At 46.1% G+C, this 22,236-nt stretch overlaps 1 protein-coding gene across 2 annotated transcripts in view; it reads right to left on the reverse strand.

The window, feature by feature from the left end:
- The window catches only part of TRANK1 (tetratricopeptide repeat and ankyrin repeat containing 1), a 66,694-nt gene that overhangs the window by 26,536 nt on the left and 17,922 nt on the right, over positions 1-22,236 (reverse strand). Inside the window, exons 10-16 of one of the 2 annotated variants that reach the window (XM_068557628.1) lie at positions 17,814-17,975; positions 17,018-17,272; positions 14,782-14,958; positions 11,250-14,141; positions 4,581-4,780; positions 4,160-4,297; positions 3,679-3,831 (exon numbers count right to left, since the gene is read on the reverse strand). In XM_068557628.1, coding sequence (XP_068413729.1) covers positions 3,679-3,831; positions 4,160-4,297; positions 4,581-4,780; positions 11,250-14,141; positions 14,782-14,958; positions 17,018-17,272; positions 17,814-17,975 — 3,977 coding nt within the window. The remainder of the gene's footprint in view (positions 1-3,678; positions 3,832-4,159; positions 4,298-4,580; positions 4,781-11,249; positions 14,142-14,781; positions 14,959-17,017; positions 17,273-17,813; positions 17,976-22,236) is intronic. The other variant, XM_068557629.1, reaches the window with a different exon arrangement.

The following is a 22,236-nucleotide window of genomic DNA, read 5'->3' on the forward strand; positions in this document are numbered from 1 at the left end:
CCTGTTCTGTAAAATGTGGATGACAGAACTAACCACATTTGTTGGAAAAATAAAAGGAGATAATCAATGTCAAGTGTCTCTGCAATGCCTGATAAAGAGTTGACATTTTAGCCATTTTACCCTTTACCCAAATCAAACCACAAAACCACGGTGACTTGTAGACCAGGGTCTGTAAATTTTTTTGCTAAAGGGTCAGATGATAAATATTTTTGGCTTTGTGGGCTATATGGTCTCTATTGCAACTACTCTACTCCGCTATTGTAGAGCAAAAGCAGCTCTAGTCAACAGTAAATGAATGGGCAAGTGTGATGCAATGAAACGTTATCTTTTGACACTAAAATTGAATTTAATACAATTTTCGCATGCCACAGGATATGATTTTCCTTTTGATTTTTTTAACCATTTAAAAATGTAAAAACCATTCTTAGCTCACAGGCAGTGAGCTGGGTTTGGCCCCCGGGCCATGGTTTGCAGACCCTGGGGAGGCAAATGTGACCAGATTATACACAGTATTTAGAGTGAAGAATTCCCATGAAATTTCAGATTTCATACTTTATTGTGTGTCTTGGGGGAGTAGGTAGCCAATTCTCCTATCCTTCAGTTTTTTATAAAATGGCGCTACTTGCCACCTATGTATCTTTTCAAGGATGATGGAAAGGTGGAGTGGATACAGTTCATTACCTCCCTTCAGTTCCTCTATAACGTAAACTCTATAAACATTAGGTTAGGGACTTCCCTGGTGGCTCAGTGGTTAAGAATCTGCCTGCCAATGCAGGGGACACAGGTTCGAGCCCTGGTCTGGGAAGATCCCACATGCTGCAGAGCAACTAAGCCCGTGCACCACAACTACTGAGCCTGCGCTCTAGAGCTGGTGAGCCGCAACTACTGAGCCCACGTGCCACAACTACTGAAGCCCGCATGCCTAGAGCCTGTGCTCCGCAACAAAGACAAGCCACTGCAATGAGAAGCCCGCGCACCACAACGAAGAGTAGCAACCGCTCTCCGCAACTACAGAAAGCCCGCATGCAGCAACTAAGACCCAAACGCAGCCAAAAATAAATAATAAAATAAAATAAATTAATTAAAAAAAAAATTAGGTTAAATGCTTTAAACACTATCTATTAAATAAGAGTGGTTATGCTACTAACCAATTAGGGAATTAATCACCAGGTTCTGAGAAGAGATGTGAGTCATGTAATCAATTTTAGTAGTTGGAAGTTAAAAAAGAAAAAAATCTTCAGGACACATCTCTGACTATCTTTTCATCTTTGTAAAGCTGTTTACCCAACTTAATTGTTTGCCAAAGAAAGCAGGCAAGAGACACACATGCTAACAACTGAGGAGGTCCGGCACACAGCAAGAGGTGCAGGCTGCCTGCGCTTGGAAGGGCCACTGAAGCACCTGTATCTTAAAACTGCTCGGAGGAGGCGCAGAAGCTGCTTGTATGGCACACGACTAACCTGTCTCCATGAATAAAACACATTTCACTCTCAAGACAGAGCCTCCTAGGAGCAAGCACGTGTGTTTATGGCAAGAATACAGGCCTGCAGCACTCCCGGCAATAAAAGGAAGAAGCATCTAGAAGTCTTCCAGCTTCTTCTCTGGGGATTAATAATTATGAAGGAAAAGGGCTTAGACTCTACCAGCAAGGCTTCTTTTGTGGGGCCTGTTCTCTAGGTTAGTTCAGCAACCCTTAAAAGTAGTGGTTTTGAAAGTCTCTCCTGTCCTGGTCACACATGAGTGTGAAGGAAGGGACTCCCCACTGGGGCAGAGTGTCAATGGCAAGCACCCCTCCAAGTCCCCACAGGAGGAGAGTTTGGGGGTGACCAGAGAATGACTGCCCCTCCCCCAAATGAGGCAAAATCCCACAAGAGAAGGCCTTGACATAACCATTCCTTGGTTCATTCCTCATCTCAGAAGATGACCCTGGTGTCCATGTGGTTGAACAGGTAACAGTGAATCCTCTGAAGAGAAAAATCACAAGCCAGGGCAACAAGAAGGCCCCTACACACACACACACACACACACACACACACACACACACACACACACACACACACACAGCACCTGCCAGACACATAAACGGGGGTGGAAGAGGAGGCCAGGGATGGAGAGAGGAGTCCTCCACAGTCTCCCGTGTCAAACAGCAAGTACTGTTCAGCAGCCTTCACCCATCACCCCAAAAGAAACCCCATGTGAGCAGCCAGACAACAGGTGCATGGGGACTTATGTGACCTCTGTTTTTCCTCTCCTTTGATTGTAGCATCTCCCCTTATTTGCTGACTGGTGCCTTTTGGTCCTGTGGTTGTAAATGATAAACTGAGGGTGTGCTTTGTGCTGGGGAATGCACGATTCCATTCCCTGGTAATTGGGAAGCATCACATCAGAAGTCTTTTTAGAATTCTCATTCTGTGTATAGGGTGAAGTGGATGTTACCACAAGACTTAATTTGTGATTGTTTTAATTTCATGCAACTCACTGATCCATTGGTGGGAGCTTAGGGTCAAGGGATCCAGGATTGTGCCATTCCAGGGTCAAGGTGAGAGAGAATTAAGTAGATTTTTCTTTCACAAACAGAGTTGACCACAAGTTACCGATCCATAAGTCCAGAGCTCCTGGAGCTTCTTACTAGCACAAGCATACAGCTGGCACTTAATAAAGGACACGAACAACAAAGTCTTACCCCTTCCTCTTTTAGGAGAGCCTCAGTCCAACCATGACCAAAGGATGTATTATGAGAAAAAAAAAGTTAGTCCTCGGAGATTAAAAATGGTTCCAGGATTAATGAGAGTGCATCTGATTTTATCAGAAAAGTCAATAGAAAAGGAGTGCACTCAAGGTATGGTAATGATATATTCATTGTGGAAGGTTCTGGAAGCTGATTTGCATGCAGGGTATTAAAAGGAAGGGAGTACAGTGGAAAGATCTTGAGATTTGGAACTCAAAGCATCTGAGTTCATCTCCGAGCTCTGCCACCTACATTACGACTACAGGCAACTTATGTAACTTCCATGACCCTCAGTCTTATGTGTAGAATGAGGGTAATAAAAATACACACAACGTCAGAGGGTTGGTGGAGGATAAATTGAGACAATGCATTCAAAAAGCACTTTATAAACTGTAAAACATCCATAGCAATATTAGTCATAGGTATTATCGAGGCAAGTGTGACATTTAAAAAAAGACCAGAAAAAAAAGAAAACAACAAAGGACTCCATTTAAAGGGTCAGTTCTGGGGCAGATTTTAAGGAGTCAAAGCTAATGGTGCTCCTGACTTGGGTATGAAAACAGCCCCTTCAAGCATCCACTGCGTGCAGCGGGAAGTCTGCAACGGGGACCAGGGTACAGCCAGCTAAGTCCCCAAAGGAGACCCCACAGCATGGTCAGCAGCCAACCTGAGCCTCCACCGAAGACGGTGGTGAAGAGACGGCAGTGGCTATGAAACTGAGGACAATGGCCTTGAGCTGGCGGCTCTACCTATAATGTACTGAGGTCGGGAAGAAAAACCATCACAAGGACTCAGGAGCCAAGTCAAAACAATGGGCTGGCACAGAGGTCACCGGGGGTCAGTCCGGGGACTGTTTTGCTGCCATTGTGGGCAAGGGTGGCAAGCAGTGGTGGCAAAGCCATGCCCGGAGGGAGCTCAGGCAGGATGGCTGTTCTCGTCCCCTGCATTACCTGATCCTGTGGGCAGGAACCAAGGCTCATGTGTCTTCCCGCAGTTGTCTCCCTATGAATGACCTTGCCCGGTTCTGTCCTCATAGGGTGGACACTGCTATCCTTGCCTTCATTTGTAAGGCTCTCCTTAGACCTTGCTCCAACTTGAGGATCCTTGGGAGTCAAGGATAACAGTAGCTAGTGAAAACCGGGAGCTGGCGCTTGGGTACCAGGCATTCAGAAAAGATGAATACAAGAAAACAGGGAAGGGCAAGACACAGGGAGAGCCATGCCACAACACACTATGAAACAACCCACAGACATCGTCAAAAGCCGCATCCAAACACACAAAACCCCACACCAGATGGATGGTGCTCCGAAAGAGAAACGGTCACCTGTGACAAACTCTCATCTACTCAGCTCCAAAATTCTCTTTCCTGGAGTGGAAGCGGAGCTCATACACACACATGCGCTGCGAGAAAAAGAATTCAGTATGACATACCTCAGAATCAGTGAAAAAGTTGTAAAGGAGGACGTCATCAAATTCTAGGCCTTTGGCTTCGTAAATTGTTAGCACAAGCGCTAATCCCAGCTCTTCTGGAATTTTCTCCTTTGCCATTTCATTGGCTACAAGGATTACCTAGGAAACAAAGGGGGACAGAAGAGAAAAAACTTCACATTGTACAAAGAGAAATCTAGTAAAGCTGAGTCTATTTCTGAGGGAGGCAATTAATGTCTTTGAAGAGGAGCGGCCGTCGTGGTGGGAGTATTAATAACCCTTAGTCACTCACCCATCTCTGAAACTTCCTTGTTCTGGGACAGGGGCTACTGAATTCTACCTTGTGGAAGAACTCAGCTTCTCAAACCTTTTTTCAACTGCAAACTGCCTTTTATTTTAAAACATACAATCTCAAGAAACTCACCTGGTGGGCTCCAAATTCAATGGGCTGGGTTTTTCTTTTGTTGCCTCGAAGCAATATTGCCAAGTCACTTACACTACAGGACTCCAGGACAATTGGTCTGGGACCATCAAAGAGGCCAGAATCCCTTGGAAGGCGATCAAAAGATTCCGGGAAATAAAACTGAAGTAAATCTACCACTCCAGATGCCAGATTGAGGATTCCTGGGATAAAACAAGTCAGATACTGTACAACATGCCAACATGGCTGGGTTTTTTGATTTGTTTGTTTTGTTTTGTTTTTAGCCACTCCGCACAGCTCGCGGGATCTCAGGTCCCTGACCAGGGACTGAACCCAGACCACGGCAATGAAAGCCTGGAATCCTAACCAACTAGCCGCCAGGGAACTCCCGTGCATTTTGTTTTCTTGGTTTTGCTTTTCTCCTGAGAAGCAGTTATTGGTCCTGAGAGTACATACAATTGCAGCCAATTTGCAGATCCTGTTAGATTATCACTTTGGCTCTGAGCTGTATTACTCCGGGTACCGCGGACAAAGGCAGAGATGTGTTTGCTGTCCTAAGAAGGTTTTGTAAATCTCATTCCTGGACTATATTCATGTGAGAGAAAACGACCTCATGAAGAAGAGTCAAGGCAGAAATGTAACTAAACACTTAGAGCTGTTAGAATGTTAATACAGGGGCTAATATACACAGTTAAAAAATAAGAACTATCCTGTCCCCTGTCGTTGGTACTTAGAGCACTGGAGACGTTACATGGTAAGAGCTGGATGTTAGGTGGGGCAGCAACCTCGGCTTCCATTGCCCTTTTCCACCAGGTTTATACCCAGCGGAGACAGGAGTATACTAAGAATAATTGTCAGAGCTGGAAAAAGGATTTTCCAACGAGCTTTCTCCTTGGGTCCCATTTTTGTCTAAGCGCTGAAGTAACACTGACAGTGATGTCGACTAAACGAGAGGCACCTTCATAAAGATTAACCTGTTTAATTCTCACAACAGCCCGGTGAGACAGACCAGACAACCCCACTTTTACAAACAGGGACTCCAAGGTCTGAGAAGTTAGTAAACACCTCCAAAAGAAGCTGGACTGAATACAGATCATCCTGGGTCTCCCACTATTCTTAGGGGCCATGTGCCCTTTGCCCAACACCAGCTAGAATTCTATGAAATGGGCATATGTGTACCCATTGCTATTACCAAATAGTAAAGGGAAATTTTACTATCCAATGCTATTATTATTAACACTATGCAATATAAAGAAATCAAGAATACAAGTGGAAACTGTTGAATTTAAGCAGATCAGCTGCAACTGTGGTTCAGAGATGTACATTAATGAGAGAATCAAAAAAAGCATGGAAGTGTTCATTTCAGTGATAAACTGGAATCCACTTAAATGCCCTTCTAGGGAACTAGATAAAATTTTTTATACAAACATACTCAAAGAATAAAAGATGGTTCAGCTATAAAAAGCAACGAAGTACTGATACATGCTACAATATGGAAGAACCTTGAAAACATTGTGCTAAATGAAAGAAGGCAGACATAAAAGGTCACATATTGTGTGATTCCATTTATATGAAATGTCCAGAATAGGCAAATCCACAGAGACAGAAAGTAGATTGGTAGTTCACAGGGGTGAGGAGGGGATAAGGGTGACTGCTAACGGTTATGGGGTTTCTTTTGGGGGCGATAAAAATGTTCTGGAATTAGATAGTGGTAATGGTTGCACAACCTTATGAATATATTAAAAAACCACTAAACTGCACATTTTAAACAGGTGAATGTTATGCTATGTGAATCTCAATTTAAAAAGGAATAAAAGATGGGGGAAATATTCACTAAATATTCACTAAATTATGATTGATTAAACAATGTTAATCAATCATAACGTTGATTATGTAAATATACATAATCAATCAATAAATGTGTGTGATAAATGCATATTTGTATATGGCCAGAAAAGAGATCAGAAGGAAATGAAACAAAATGTGAGTAGTGAGTAGCCTTACAGGGGGCTTGAATTTTTTTTTTAACGTTTTATGTGTTTTCTAAAGTCTCTCAAATCTAATACATATTATTGGGGCTTTTTCTGGTTCTATACACAGAAACATTTACACACAGTCTTCCCTCTATCCTGACAGGAGGTGGAAAATGGAGTTTATGTAGTGATCATCTGGATGGGTTGCTTACTACATAAAAAAAACCAAAAAAACAAACAAAAAAAACTGCTCACAGGACAATTCCCTTTGCCATACTCTTATCTTGCTGATCATAAAGGCTGCTGCCCCAGACCAGTGGTGCTGAACCCACGTACACATCAGAATAAGGGGCTCATTCAACTACTCATGCCAGGTCCCCTCTACAGAGTCCGACAACAAAAAAAGGGGGTGCCATCTGGAGCTACCCCCTGGGGACAGAGAAATGTGAACATCTTGGTCACCAAGCCCCCACACAGTGCCAGGTAGGGGAGGAGCTCAATATATGTTTCCTGAATGGATGAAGTCTCATATTTCCTGTTAAGAGCATAAACTTCTTTGTGCCAGTTTTTCCTGCACAGCACAAGTAGAAAGCCATGGAAGAGCAAGAAGCTGAGCGGCTCGGACCCAGGCAGACCCTGTAATTGACGGGCAACATCAGGAAGACTGTGAGAGCCCTGGAAAGCTGGGCTGAGCTGTGTGGTGTATGCTACACTCTGGGAGTCCACCTGACTTCTAATTGTTTTCTGAATCCTTGGCTAAACAAATCAGAATGTTAATCTACTTTTACATTGTAAGGGTGTTAAGAGTACCAATGTGTGTGTGTGGTCTGTGTGTGTTTTCTCTTTGCACCAAACCATAGCCTACCTGAAATGCATCCAGAAAAAGAGCATCTATCAAAAACCTACAATAAGCACCAGACTTAAATGGTGAAATGTTAAAAAAAAATTCACATTAACTTCAGGAATATCACACAGATGCCTGTTACTGTTTCTGTTTAAGGTCCTAACCAATAAAATATGATACAAAAAAGAAATGACAAGTATAGAAGAGAAGATCAAACCTGCCCTTAGCTGCATAAAAATGTCAAAATCTAAATGGTAAATGTAGGAAGAGTGTTCAGCAAGATTGTGAGATACCAGATCAATACACAAGAACCAACAGCATCCCTCTATACCAGCAAGACATGGCTAGAAAATTTAAAAAGAGAAAAAAGGTGCAGCCATGATAGTAACAAAAAAGTATAAGGTTTCTGGGACAAATCTAACAGCTGTGTAAAATGTCTGGGGAAAATTATAAAATATTATTGAAGGCAGTAAAAAAAAATCTGAACAGAGAAATATGCCAAGGTCATGGTTCAGAAATCCCTACAATGTAAAGACGTGAATTCTTCCCAAAGAGTGAGAAATTCAATTCCAATCAAAATTACAAAGAGTCACTGGAGAAATTTGATAATACAGTAAATAAGACAGTGTGATAATAGTACAAGAATAGACAAATTAGACAAATCAAATAAAATAGTGAGCCCAGAAACGGACTCACAGATATTTGAAAAGGAAGAATTGCAAATGAGGGGAAATGATGGACCATGAGGTAAATGGCATCAGCACAACTGTTCATCCCTATGGAAAAAAGGAAAATTAGATCACAGAAGCGTTATTTCAATAAAGACAATGTCACACCACACACGCATTTTAAATTGAATTAATTAAACTTACCTAAATTTTGACACCTACCTAAATATAAGGAGCACAATTTAAAACCATTAAAAGACTATATAGGAGGTTACCTTAACCCCAGGTCAGAAGGACTTAAGTAAGACCATCATCAGACCACAGACGACCAGTTTCAAGACGACGGTCAGAGCTGACTGTGCTGTTTCTGCATGTAGCCTCCTCCCTCCCTCTATAAAAGCTCTTGCCCACTGATTGGCAGGGTGGGGGGAAGGGGAGTTGGCCTTGGGACGTGAATCTGACACCCCAGCCCCGGGTTGCTGGCCTCTGAAATAAAGCAAACTTTCCTTTCCCCCAACCTTGCCTCTTTATTGGCTTTTGAGCAGCGAGCAGCTGGACCCACTTGCGGTAAGTTTTTGACACCCAACGTGAGGCTGCGCTCTCGCGATATCTGGCTTCCAGGGTTTTCCTGAGAAGAGCTGCCGCCATGAAGCAGCGCTGGGAAGGCTGTGAGGAGCCTACTGCTCGTGGCTCACTGGATTCGGGAGGGGGATTTGCGGGGACGTTCCTAGCAGCTGCCCTAACCATTTGTTTCGGAGATCCTCCCTGTTTCTTCCCTGCTTGGCACTGGCTGCCAACATATGCTTTTCCTTGGTGCAATGGAAACATGCATCTGGACGAGCTGACGAGCTCCAAGACTGAGTAAGGGCACCGGTGCGCACATGGCAAACTTTTCTTTTGAGCATGAGGTGCTATTTGGGCATTTTGCCAGTTGGTTCTGATGTGTGTCTGACGTTGAGGACCATTTGTGTTGGGAAGTGTTTGTTTGGGACTCTGTATCGGTCATCCTCTCAGAGCATTTGTGACAGTTCTGTCTTCTGGTGTGTGAGTGTGTATTCCATTTGTGTGATTGGTATTCTTGTTGCTTTTTGTAAAATGGGAAATTCAGGTTCAATTCATTATGAAAAATTTTGGCTATGAACCTATGACTAAGAAAAAGACGATTTTCTTTTTAACACTGTGGGCCAACAGTATTCTTCAGACTCCAGAGAAAACTGGTTAAGATGAAACTCTTTTGACACTCTAAACTGGTTCTTTTTTGCATATGCAGTTAGAGAAAGCTAGCTTGATAAAATACTGTTTTCAGAATTCTGACCCTGAGAGAACAAAAATATGCCTTGGAGAAAGCTTGAAGTTAACTCTTATCATGTCCTTGAAATACAAACACAGCCCACTTTGCCTGAGACTTCAGCCTTGGGTTAATTAGCAGAACTACAAAAGATGTTTGGGTTCCTTAAACAGCATCTTGTACCACGTTAAAAAGAAATTGTGCTGTGAGAAAAATATATGTTTTTAGAGGTTATGGAATATGTTATGTTCTTAAGCTTGCCAATCAGAAAATGCTGATATAAACAAATAGCTCAATTACTTGTTTCTTGGTTTTGTTAAGGTCTTTTAAGTTAAAAACTGTAATATGTAAAAATGATAAGGGAAGCATTTCAGTGTGTAAAGCAAGTAGGATATGCGTTGTCAGCAAGAGAAGCATAAAAAACGAAAATATTTTTGTTGAGGGATAAAGGAAGAATAATTTTGTCTGGAAAGTGGATAACAAAGTGTGGTGCAGTCATGAACTAGACTACTAACAGCACTGAGAAATGCACAGACTGCAGCTCCATGGTATCAACATGCAGAAATCCCAAAACATCATTATAAGCAAAATTATGAAGTTGCAGAAAGGTACGTCTGGTATGAGTCCATTAAACAAAGTTTTTAAACATGTAAAATAATACTCTCTATGTTGTTCATGGACATGCAGGACATAGGAGTTGAATTGGTGAGCATTCTATAAACCACAAAGGAAGTATTCTCTGTGCCTCAGTTTCTTCCTTTGTAAAATGGGAATGATGTCTACCTTGTAGGGTTGTTGGGAGGATTAAAAACAGGTACCCATGGGGGTTCCCTAGTGGCCTAGTGGTTAGGATTCCGGGCTTTCACCTCCATGGCCCAGGTTCAATCCCTGATTGGGGAACTAAGATTCCACAAGCTGCACAGCATGGTCAAAAAAAAAAAAAGCAGGTAACTATGTCAACTGCCTGGCATCTTGCCTGGCACAGGGAAGGGGCACACGTGAGGCACAAATTAAAAGCACCTGAGAGTGCATTATCTCCCACCACTTCCTGCCCACCCCCCACCCCCATATTTTCTTGCTTCTCTTCGGGAGAAAAGCTGCTTTCTTTCAGGATTAATGACTTGTAACTGACGTATTACTTTACATTTTAGAAGCAGGTGCTTCCAAAGTGCTTTAACAAAAGTTCTCAAGCAGTTTAAATGTTCCCCTGAAATGTTTTCATGTCATGGTCAACACCTTAAGCTGTAATTACTTAGAGGTTCATTTCCATTCAACCACAGCTTAAATCATCAACCTAAGAATGAGTAGTGATGACTACTGAACTTAATGGTGACCAAAGGCGGAAGAAGGAGGGGATAAACTAGGAGTTTGGGATTAACATATACACACTACTATATATAAAATAGATGGCCAACAAGGACCTACTGTATAGCATAGGGAACTAGACTCAACATCTTGTAATAATCCATAAGGGAAAAGAATCTGACAAAGAATATATATATATATAACTGAATTACTTTGCTGTACACCTGAAACTAACACAACATTGTAAATCAACTATACTTCAATAAAAAAAAGAGAAAAAAGGGGAATTTCCTGGCGGTCCAGTGGTTAGGACTCCGTGCTCTCACTGCGGACGGCTCGGGTTCAGTCCCTGGTCAGGGAACTAAGATCCCACAAGCCGAGTGGCCAAAAAAAAAAAGAGAGAGAGAGAGAGAAAAGAATTAGTGGCAAAACTCATAAGATCTCTTGTTCACGTGGGTAGTTACTAACAAACTCCAAAATATTATCCTTAGCTACAAGAACCCAACAAAAGCTAGGCCACAGCTTCAAAAGCAGCAGCCCAAGGTCAGTGCCCAAGCACCTCCCCTGTACGGAGAGCCCAAGGCCTGGACGTACCCGAGTGGGACCTGTAGTTCTGGTACAGCTGGTAGATCTTCTTGGGCTTGCGCACTGCATACTGCTTGTCCATGGTGTTCTTGCTGGCGTAGTGGAACAGAGAGCGCAGATCACTGAAGCGGAAGGCCACGCCCTTCATGATGCTCTGAGCCGTGTCCCCGGTGAGGAACATGGCGTTGGGGTCATTGATACATTTCATCAGCAGCGCCAGCTCCGCTTGGGTGAAGTCCTGGATCTCATCGCCATAGAGCTCATGGATGGACCATGGGAGCACCTTGAGCTTCGACAGCCTCCGGGACAGGTTGTATAGCACATCCTCTTCATCAAAGTACCCTTTCTGAGACCTGATCTGCTGATACAGGCAGAAGAGGCCATAGATCTCACTCCGGTCTTCCTTGAAATTGGGGCACCGCTTCCGCCCTAATTGCTTATATGCTTCTTCTGTGAGTCTCCCCTGGGGGCAGCTGAGGGCCTCAAAAGACCCCTTCAGAAAAGACTTTATTTCTTTCCAAATCAGGGCAGGGTTGTAGGAAGTCTTCCCTTTGATCATTTTGGGCCATATTTCATTGGCAAACACCTCAAATGTCATGCACACCCGGGGGTCACTGTCACATGGGCGTGTCTCCACAGTTTTTTCCTCCTCACCGTAGTCGTCTGCCTCAGCCTCCTCCTCATCTTCCTGCCAGTTGGTGACGGTCAACTCTTCCTGCATGGACCATCCTACGATGGATCTTTTCAAGCTGCCATCTTCATTTCTCAGAAAAAATGGTTTGGGCAGAGAAGCATCAAGCAGGAGGAGCAGCTGCTTGGAAGTGACAAACAGAGGAAAGTTCTCATCCCGTAGGTCCTGGAGTTTGTGGACACTGGGTTCCAGTGGTTTGTAGTGACTGGTGGCCTTGGTAGACTTGGAAAGCTCAATGAAATTCCTCTGCACCTCCTGGCACAGGACGTGGTTCTTGGTCACGAAGATCTGATGTAAATGCTCCAGCTGGTGGGGCTGTTCTGGGGCGGGTCCTTCCACCCCTTGTTCGGGGTCCCCTGGCTCCCCACTGGCTCCCCCTGCACAGGCTTCACTCTCCTGCTCCTCTTCTAGGCTGTCCACTGTCTCCACCTCAGTGGATCCTTCCTCCTCCTCCTCCTCCTCCTCCTCCTCCTCCCCACCTGGACCCTCCTTTCCGGGTTCCAGTTCCAACCTTCGCTTCAGCCAGATCTGCCTGGCCAGCAGCGGGCTTCCCGCCTGCTCGGCTTTCTCCCAGTAACCGTGGAATTTCTTCCACAGCCTGTACAAGCAGCAAGTCGTCTTGCCGGTGCCGCTCCGCCCGATGAGGATGATGGGTTCCGCTGGCCTGGGGTTGACGTCGATCACCGTGTACTCAAGCTCGCCCACCCGGAAGGGGTACTCCACCGTGGCCATCGTGTCGTTGAGGATGTTGTAGGCCATGCTGGTGCTGAAGCTGTGGAACTTCATAATGTTATACTCCGTCTCCACCGCGCTGGCAGGGGGGAAGTACTCAGGATCCACGTGCGCCCCGCCCTTCTCGGCCTCCGTGTCCTCCACGTAGCAGCGGGGTATCCGCTTTTGGATTTTCTTACTGGTGGACACCTGGTCCTTGTTGATACCCTTCAGCTTCTTACGCAGGATGCAGGACAGGCCCCGGTTGTAGGCGCTGCAGATGGCCCTGATGGAGTCCGACAGTTTGCTGTGATCTACGATGATGTCCCAGATCCGGATGATTTCCGTGTAGACCTGCCTCGCCTTCTCGGTGGGGTGCGCGCTGCGCTCCGCAGCCATGATCTTCTCGGGGTTCTCGCTGCACCGTGGGGAGAAGTCAATGGCGAGCTCCCACAGCATCCGGGCCCCTTTGTCCAGCTTGGCCTCGAAGAGCTGGATGCTTCCTTTCAAGTTCTTCAGCCGCTTCCGCAGGCCCCTGGTCCATTCACCATTGCCGAGCTTCTGGATGGCAAGGATAAGTTTCTTCTTCATGACCTTGGTCATGACCTTGCTGGACAGCTTCTTCAGCATCTCCGAAGTGCACTCGATCTCCCACGTCATGTTCTCGAAGTCCAGGAGGCAGGCCTCCATCTCCGGCACGTTCTGGTCGTCCTGGTCGTTGCTGCCCTCTGTCCCCCTGCGACCAGCAGGCACGAGCTGCAGGGTCCCGAGGCCTGCCTGCGCGTGTCCCTCCGTGGCCTCAAGGACTGCGGGGCTGTTCCCGCTGCAGTCAGAGCCCCCCGCCCCCGGGGCGCCCTGTAGCTCCTGTTTCTCTCCTACGGTGCCAGCTCCTGTCTCCAGAGGCTCGGAGTCCTGTGGACAGTCCTCCTGGAGGGACGGATCCAATTCCACCTGCTGAATCAAAGCCGTGATGTCCTGCACAAGGCGGTCTCTCCGCGAACAGGGCCTGGCAGCCCCAGGCTCTGGCCTCGTAGTCTGGGCATCCGGCAGGGTCTCCCAGCTTTCAGGGACCCCGGCTCCTCTGGGTGGGGCTCTTGCAGTGCCGCTGCAGGGCAGCGACTTGGAGGAGCCCTTGAGCTGAGCCGTGTGAGCCGGGGCTGTGCAGCGCGGGGGCTTCCCCAGGTGGGCGGCAGCGTCCTGTCGGCCCCGGCGCCTGCTCTCCAGCAGCGCTTTGTTCCAGGCCAAGAGCACTGCGTCGTTCTTCTTCACCCGGTGCCGGGCGTCTCTGCCTTCCTTGTTCTTCAGGTTGAGGTTGATGTCAAATTTCACTAGCAGACCTATCACCTTCCCCATGCGCTTCTGCATGCCCTTCTGGAAGAGGATGTGCATCAGCGTGTTACCGCTGTTGTCCTGGATATTGGGGTTGAGGTAGTAAAACTCGGTGGGCTTGGACCAGAACAGATCCAGCAGGTGGCTGAGGAAGTTAAAACCGATGTCAGCTGAAAGACACAAAAATCCTGTGAGTGCTGAATGGCTTTTCTGGGGAGAGAGACGCCAGCCAGGGGTCCTCAGAACACAGAACTTCCCCCAAGGATTTGATAACCCAGTGGTTCTCAACTGGGGGCGATTTGCTCCCCAATGGACAGGTGGCCGTGTCTGGAAACATTTTTGATGGTCACAACTTAGGAGGTGTTACTGGCATCTAGTGGGTGGAGGCCAGGGATGCTGGTAAATATCCTACAATACACAAGACAGCCCCCCCAGCAAAGGATTTATCCTGCCCAACTGTCAATAGTGCTAAGGTGGAGAAACCCAGAAATCACCGTAAATATTCCAGTAAGAGCCTTTATGTCAGGACCCTTGAAATGGTGTAAATAAATGGAAAGTATCTGCAGCTATGGACAGCCGACTTTGGAACTTAAGAATCCTCCTCCATCAACCCACCCTGACCGTTCACCATGATGGTCACTTCTTCCCATCAAGCTATGGGTGAGGGGCCAGGAGATACAAGCCTGGCCAAGAAATGGGGCTTTTCCAGGTGGTTACTTTTCCCAGTAGGAAAGACCAAGGAGCACAGCATCCATTCTAACACCCAGCTTCCTCCTCAAGAAAAAGACTGCTTACAAAATAAAGGCCTACCTTTGATATCTAGAAAGATGTGGAGCGCGGCATGCAAAGGAGTGTCGCCTTCCATGAGAGAAATGCTATGGGGGTCCGCACCCTTGGTCAAGAGGAGGAAGGCCAGCTCGAAGTCCCCATGCTTCAGGCACATGGCAAGCGGCTGCTCCTGGCTGCCCTGGAGACCCTCGGGCGAGGCTGGGGGAGGCAGAGAGAAGGGCCCGGTGAGCAGCATCCCTGAGCCAAGGTCAGCAGGGCCCACCTGAGGGGGGCGGGACCGATTCTGCCCTTTTTTTTTTTAATTTATTTTATTTTTGGCTGCATTGGGTCTTCATTGCAGTGCGCGGGCTTCTCACTGCAGTGGCTTCTCTTGTTGCGGAGCACAGGCTCTAGAGCGCAGGCTCAGCAGTTGTGGTGCACGGGCTTAGTTGCTCCGCGGCATGTGGGATCTTCCCTTCCCGGACCAGGGCGATTCTGCCCTTTATCCCAAATCAAGAGGGGGTACATGGGGCTTCCCTGGTGGCGCAGTGGTTAAGAATCTGCCTGCCAATGCAGGGGACACGGGTTCGAGCCCTGGTCTGGGAAGATCCCACATGCCGCGGAGCAACTAAGCCCGTGAGCCACAACTACTGAGCCTACGCATCTGGAGCCTGTGCTCCGCAACAGGAGAGGCCGCGACAGTGAGAGGCCCGCGCACCGCGATGAAGAGTGGCCCCCGCTCGCTGCAACTGGAGAAAGCCCTCGCACAGAAATGAAGACCCAATACAGCCAAAAATAAATAAATAAATAAATTAATTAATTAAAAAAAAAAGGGAGGGGGTGCTGACCTGACTTCTGAGGCCCTCCTGCCACGCCCCCTTTCTGGGAGGCAAGGGTTTCCCAGTGCCCTTGGAGGGAAAGCCTGCCCCCTTCAGATGTCCTGTCCCTGGGCCTCACCTCCTCTGTCTCTCCAGCTCCCCCTCCCACCCCGCCACAGGACCACCATCAGCACTGGAGTAGGGATGGCGTGAACAACGGAACTCCCAGTGTTTGCCCAACACAGTCCTGGACATACACTCGGTGACCAGGACGTGAGCGTGCTTCCCACATCCTCTGCTTCTAGGAAGCTTCTTCCCGAGAATGCCCATCGGCCCTCATTTGCCATGTTCCCTGACACATCCCTACTGCCACATCACCTTCTTTTTAGCTCAGTCCACACCTCCCCTCTGCGCTGCAAGCTCCCTGACCTCCACCCCAAGGACTGCAGCCCTCCTGCATTGCCACCCACTGGCAGCCATATGTTCACCGTCCATCCTGGGGCCCTGGCACCCGACCCCAGGGAGGCCCTCAATAAGTGCTTGCTTCATCAGGAACGAAACAGGAATTCCATAACCGCCATCGTTTCTGGGCAAAGGTAGTAACACTCCACGCAAGGAATGGGTTTGAAGACATAAACCACAGGCGACCTTCCATCTATCTCCTGAAACCCGTGGGTAGAGCCAACGCCTGAAGGCGTTGTAAGTCACTTTGAGAGTTGGGACCAATGTGGCATCACTCCTTCTGAAGGTCATTTCCCCTTAAACGGCAAGGCAGGCGGAAAACCACAGCCAAGGCGCTCCGCCAAGACTCTGCATCCATGAACTCATTGAATATTCAAAACAGCTCCAAGAAAGGGGGACTAGTTTCATTCCCATTTTATAAATGAGGACACGGAGGCATAAATAGCATGGCCAAGGCCAGTTAGTAGTGGCCTTAGTGGGGGGTAGTGGGGAGCGTAAGGAGGAGGTTAGTGCTTCCAAATTCGTTTTAAAATAAAACCTGATCCAGCAAGATGTCTGCACACTCCAGACATACATCCAGCCAAGTCTGATTGTGCTGATTAAAACAGCAGATGTTTCCACCCACCCATTATTTGGCTGTTTCTTTAAAAAACAAGCATCACAAATCCCAATCCATGGATCAGAAAAGAATGTCACAGAGTTTGACAAGGACCCAGGTGGCATACTAAGTGCAGGGAAAAGTCCAGTCGGAGGCTGTGGCTACACCAGGGCCCAGGCCCCCTCCACAGGCCTGAGGTTTCTTACACAAGAGAGAAAGGGAAGAATTCACAAAAGTGCATCGAACCCATCACTGTTTCCAATGAGAAGATAGGGAGGAGGAAGAGAAGGAGGCAGAATTTAAAGGAATCTCTGAAATCAAGCGAAAAGCCCCATGAACTGAGGCACCTAGACTCCCCTGGGATGGCCCCCCCGGTGCTGACTCAGCATCTGGGACTCACCTCCGTGGTCTATCAGGTGGCCCAGGAGCAGGGTCTTCCGCTGGTCCCAAGCACTGAGGTGGGGGAGGATGGCACAGAGGTCGAGGTTCGAGAGGTCACAGTCTTTGATGAGACAGTCCCCGAACGGTGGCTCCCCACTCACTTTGCGGGTCAGCAGCAGAAGCACTTCAGGCCATTTCTGTTTTTCCAGTAAAAACTTGATGAAGGCGTTGGCACAGTCGCGGTCAATGTCATAGACCAGGTCGGGAGGGATTTCTTTCAAAAACAAGAACACACCACACTCCAGAAAAAGGTTCATGTGATTTCTGTCCCCAGCCAAAACCCAACACAGAGAGACATCATCACCCCAAGTTACAGATCAGTATTTTTAAGACGTGGGGAAACCATAAACAAGTACTTAGTTATTTGGGTCATGCTACTCAACCACATGTGAACCTCAGTGTCAGCACTGGCGTGTGAGCTTCTTGGGAAGGTTGGAAATACCCAAGGAGTGTAGAGTTCTAGCCAATAGAAAAGAGAAACATCTGTGGTATTTTAAGTAAAGATAGGATATGCAAATTCCAGGAGGCTGCATGAAAAACTAATAACAGAGGTTGCCTCTGCGGATGAGATTTAGAGACTGAAGTTCAGGGGTGGATGATCGACTTTTCACTGAAGAATGTTCTGTGTTGTTTGAATGTTTTACATGTAGATCATGACATTTATTTTTTAATCAATGTTTAAACAGATAGTAGAAAAGAGTTTTAAGGTGCATAGAGCATCTTTGAACACTACTGAAGGTTGTGAGAAACCTTACCTTGCAGAGAAGAAAGGAGGCGCAAGAACCTCTGAACCACTTCTTGCTTCAGAAAGTTTTTCTGCAACAAGCGGCTTCCGGAATTCATGTACGTCACTAGCTGCTCAGAGGCCTTCCGGAAAATGTCGCCCTCGCTAGCTGGTCCCTCGCCATTGCTCAGTCCTGCAAAATACCCCCGGGTGCTGCTTGTGACTGCAGAGATCACAGCCTCGTAGATTGCAAGGATGACCACACCTTTCCACTCCTCTGTGGAGCCAGGAGACTGAAGTGCCTGTTCCCCTCCCGGATCCTGACTCTGGCCTGGCTTCATGACCTGCTGTGACCAGGAGAATGCAGCAGATTTGATTTTTGTGCCAGTTCTGAGCCTGGGCCTCAAGAGGCCTTGTTTAGTTCTATTCAGGTCCAGGCTAGGTAAGAAACATCATAAAACAAAGAGGAATCAGTTCAGTTGTCCAAACTGAGCCCCATAGTTGTGAAAGAGCCCAGCTAAGATCAGCAAGAAGCAGACACTTGAAGGAGTTCTGTTAAGGCTATGAGAACTGCCCAGCCTCAATGGCTGAGCTGCAGGATCATGAGCTAAATAAGTGCTTGTTGCTCTAAGCCACTAAGTTTGAGGGCTGTTTGTTATGCAGCAATGGATAACTGATACAACAGTTCAGGGAAGTGATGGCAGGAGGGTGGCTTACTGCAGCAGCAACATCCAACTACATGCCAGCCACCCATGCATCTAACTGGCAAGTGGAAAAAGCCAAGAGTAAAGAGCCACCTCTCTGGCCATAAGAGGGAAAACATTATCCCCTTGGTTCAATTTACTGAGAAAGTAGTCATGAGTAGAAATCAACCACTGAAGAAAGGTTGAAAAAGGGCAAATGTTTTATTTGGTATCAGATTATACACTCAGAAAGCTCTCTTGGTTAAAATGGAATCCTACTGAACAGATAACTGGACATCTGTTTTCACACCCAATGAGATGGGCCTGGCCCACAGCATAAGTGCTATCATGTGGTGAACAGGTGAACGCATGTTCAATGTCATGTTCTAACAGAATAGGAACACTTTAAAGGAGATGGAAAAATAAAAGCATCCCATTATCAGCCACATCTCCCACAGCAGACCCTGAGGCAAGGATTTGTGTGCAAGTAGTTTATGAAGGAAGAGACCAGTGAGGGTGGGGGGGATCGGGTCAGGGTCGGGGAGGAACCAGGCAGGGTGTGAGCTCAGGCTGAGTCCCACGGGGTGGGGGTGGGGAGGTGCCTTGCCTGACCCCTGGGGGGATCTGGAGTGAGTCACACCTCAGAGCTGTGCCATCCAAGGCAAGGGAACCAGGCTTTCAGATTCTCACCTCTTTCTGCCACCGGCCACAGCCTGCCTTGGGAGGATGTAAATTCCCAGGCACTTCTGGTTTGAAGGAGCCTGAGCAAAACAGGCTCCATAAACCCATAGGCGGTTCTCCTTGAGAACGAGCCTTAGGTGCTGGCTTTGCAAAGTGAAGGCACACCAGGGAGCACACAACAATGGGAAAGGACCCAGGGGACCCAAGCAGAGTTCCGATGTCAGCTGCTTGCCTTCTGACACACACCTGGATCACCTTTCAACAGATCAGAGCACCAGAAACACACACCCACACACACACACCCCAACTTCTGGGGCAAACGCCCACTGCCCTCTAATCAAGAGACCTTCCGGTGCCAGATGGAAGCAAGAACTAACATTAACCCTAGCACTAACCTCCAGAGAAAAGAAAATGGAAAACCTTGGCAAAGGAAGACTATATCACCTCAGTGAGCTGCCTATTCTGAGGCAAAGAACATGAACTGTGTGGTGTTAACAATGATCGACTAGCACCCCTGGGTTCGGCATCCCACCTTCATCCTAGAATGCCTATGAAGACACAGAAAACAGTGAAAACTCACGAATCAGGAAAATAGGACGTTTGGTAAAGGAGGAACTTCCTTCACCACCAGGCAGATGGAAAGCTGCCACTTGTCCCCCTGCCTCATGCCTCAGGGCATCATTCCTCCACCAGGGCAGTTAGTTTAGTACAAAAGTCACTTGAAACTGAACGGAAATATACCAAGCTTGACAAAAGAGACAATTAGATGCAGTTGTATAATAAACGCATGGTTGTGTGGTTCAGAATAATTAAGAAGGCGGTCAGATCAGAGAAGGGTCCTGAAATCAGAAAAGAAACCAGAGTGGCATATCAACAACATAAAAAAGCATAAAAGGAAAGGTGCTGAAACACTGACAATGGTAACCCTAGGTCAGCATCTCTGGGTAGGTACGGGTGATTTGTTTATTACTCTGAACTTGTCTGTTTTTTTTTTTTTTTTTCTCTAAATTTTCTATAAGCTTAATAAGAGAGAAAAGAAACATCAGGATATAAAGTTGCTTATACATGATAATCAAGGTTTTTAAAAAAGATGACTACGTAAGTACTGAACAGCAACCAAAAGACTGGATAAAAATATGCCAAGGTGTAATTACAATAAATTTTTGTTTTTATATAAAATGAAATTTTTACAAATTTTCTACAATGATCATATTTAGTAGATATATACAAGCAGATTTGAAATTAAAAATTAAAACTACAAGAGATCTTCCGAAGCTGCAAGCACTCAGAAGTGTTAGAAAATAGAAATAAATCATTTCAAAGAGATTTTGTTTTTGCATGAAATCTTCCTTTTGAGCTAAAAAAGGTGAAACTGGTAAGTTTTATTACATATGTTTTATCAATTGAAATTTATGTAACCATCTCATTTTTATAAAAGAAAATAAAAATGTGTAACTATAAATGCATGGAATAAGAGTAAATGACTAAATCACAACTATACTAATTTTTTCAGGCAGGTGGGCTTATGCAGAATTAATATTTTCTTGTCTTCCGTTCCTATGTTTTGTAAATTTTCTTTTTTAAAAAAGAATCTATTGCTTTATAATGAGGAAAAAGTATCATCAATACCGCACATCTGCATTTACTGAAAACAGGGCATTGTGTGATGCTGAGGGATTTGAGGATGACACACCATGGCCTCTGAGTCACAGGCTCCATTTATGCGGGAAACAGACACACAGAGAAGGTCCGCGTCCTCTTAGTGCAGAGCTAGAGGCGCCTTCACAGAGCAGAAAGCAGCTGGCGCCCAGGGGAGGACCAGAGAGAAAGGCTTCAGAGGCCTGGATTCGTTCTCACTCTGAAAGGCCACGCACTAGTGAATCAGAGAAAATCACAAACAACTGCGAGAAAAACAAAGACTCCCATCTTGTTGGTCCTGAGGACAGTCGGGCATCAGCTGCTGGAGAAGGTGGACATGCTGCCATCTAGTGGTGGCTGTGAGAGGCCGGGAAAGACAGGTAACCAGGACCACTCAGGTTCACACCCCAACCCTGCCCATTCCCCGTGGGCTCTGGCTTCCCCCAGCAGCTAGTGAGAAAGGCAGAATCAGCAGATATTTAAGATTCTATTATACCAGGAAACTGAAAAAAATCAAAACTTTAAAAACAAAAACAAAAGTGCATGACATGCTAAAGTCTACAGCATTCTAAGAATTAAGATTAGAATTAATGAACAATAAATTTGCAAGCACATCAGCCATTTTCTACCATTCACTGGTGGTCCTTCTCTAAAAGTTTATTTTAAAACCTTGAAATTCATTGGCAGAGAAATCTGTTTGGTTAGTTTCAATTTCTCAAACAGTAGAAACCATCCTGAAACTGAGGTTACAGGTATAAGCTCTCAGGAGGCCTCTCACAATAATTTATTAATTACACCACCTCACAGAATTACAATTACAATTCCTTAAAAGAGAAGTCATTTAAAAACTAAACATGACATATCACAGCTTTAAAAGAACATCCCAGAAAAACAGGACTCTGCAAATACATTTATTCCCATGTTCTCACAGAAACAACAGGAGATATTTTAAATAAATGAATAAAAATTAAAACATAGATGGGGAAACAGGGGGCAGTGTTAAAGGAAAAGCAGCTCCAATCTCCCTCACATAAAACTTTCCTGACCCTGAAAATTGCCACGATCCCCAGCCTGGCAGGGTGCCTCCCACTCTCCCCACCACACACACCCCATGTGCTGCCTACAACCTGCCGCCTACTCACCCATTCCAGCGGGGGAGTGTTTCTGGAGAAACACATCCAAATAACTTCAATAAATGTGCACTAACCATCTATTAAGTATTAATAAGTCTAGTTGTGCATTCATAAATACAAACCATCCAAAGATCAGAAGATAAAATAGGAAAAGCAACAGCACAAAAGAGAAGCAAGAAGAGGGATCAACTAAGCCCCCCAAAAACATAAATAACTCACAGAAGAGAGGACAACGGTCTTTAAAAAAATTCTCACCATTCTTAGAGGCCATTCAAGAAGAAGTGGCAAATGTCAATCAAGCACAAGTTGTCACAGATAA

The sequence above is a fragment of the Eschrichtius robustus genome, chromosome 12, assembly GCF_028021215.1.
Source record: "Eschrichtius robustus isolate mEscRob2 chromosome 12, mEscRob2.pri, whole genome shotgun sequence".
Classification (NCBI taxonomy): Eukaryota; Metazoa; Chordata; class Mammalia; order Artiodactyla; family Eschrichtiidae; genus Eschrichtius; species Eschrichtius robustus.